This window comes from Morone saxatilis, unplaced genomic scaffold (assembly GCF_004916995.1).
Source record: "Morone saxatilis isolate NCDOM2014 unplaced genomic scaffold, NCSU_SB_2.0 Contig20, whole genome shotgun sequence".
NCBI classification, from domain to species: Eukaryota; Metazoa; Chordata; class Actinopteri; family Moronidae; genus Morone; species Morone saxatilis.
Window position 1 is genome coordinate 20249559 of NW_023339763.1, and position 586 is coordinate 20250144.

Consider the following 586-nt stretch of genomic DNA (forward strand, 5'->3'; position numbering starts at 1 on the left):
AAATGTTACACACTGGACATTTATTTGGTTCATAATTGCCTAATTGGTGAGGATGGGTACTGCTATTTGTGCTAGTCTTGATTTATAGCCTTAAATATTTGTATCTGCCTTATGGACAGTAATGTGATCACCAGAATGATATCGACACAGTATTTCAGACTGGACCAAGGTGGTGGACAAACAGACTGACAATAGCATCCTTAGTGCTCCGCTGCTAGCATAGCTAAAAACTGTAAAGAGCACATTCTTATCAAAGCATGCTTAAACTTCGTCAATGCCTATTCTCATCAGGTTAACATTGACAGTTTCAAAAAAGCAGTAATGTTGGTAAGTCTTATATCAATAATAGGGCCGAAGCATTGGTTGCTTACTGAATGCAAACGCTGCAACCATTTACTGCTTTGTGTGATGCTCTCACCTCCACCAGCTTCACAATGTTGATATGGTCCAATTTCTTAAGGATTGCAATCTCTTGGTAGACCCTCTCCAGGGGTCCTAAGATTTTGGGCTGCTCTCCTTGGGCTGCCTTGGGTCCTCTTGGGGGTGGGCGACCTGTAGACCACCACACAAACCACACACACACACA

General features: G+C 42.7%; 1 protein-coding gene across 2 annotated transcripts in view; it reads right to left on the minus strand.

Annotated features, from left to right (window-relative positions):
- Positions 1-586, minus strand: part of camkk1a (calcium/calmodulin-dependent protein kinase kinase 1, alpha a) — a 59388-nt gene that overhangs the window by 21507 nt on the left and 37295 nt on the right. For both annotated transcript variants that reach the window (XM_035666166.1, XM_035666165.1), the window contains exon 6: positions 419-552. In XM_035666166.1, the coding sequence (XP_035522059.1) occupies positions 419-552 (134 nt within the window). The remainder of the gene's footprint in view (positions 1-418; positions 553-586) is intronic.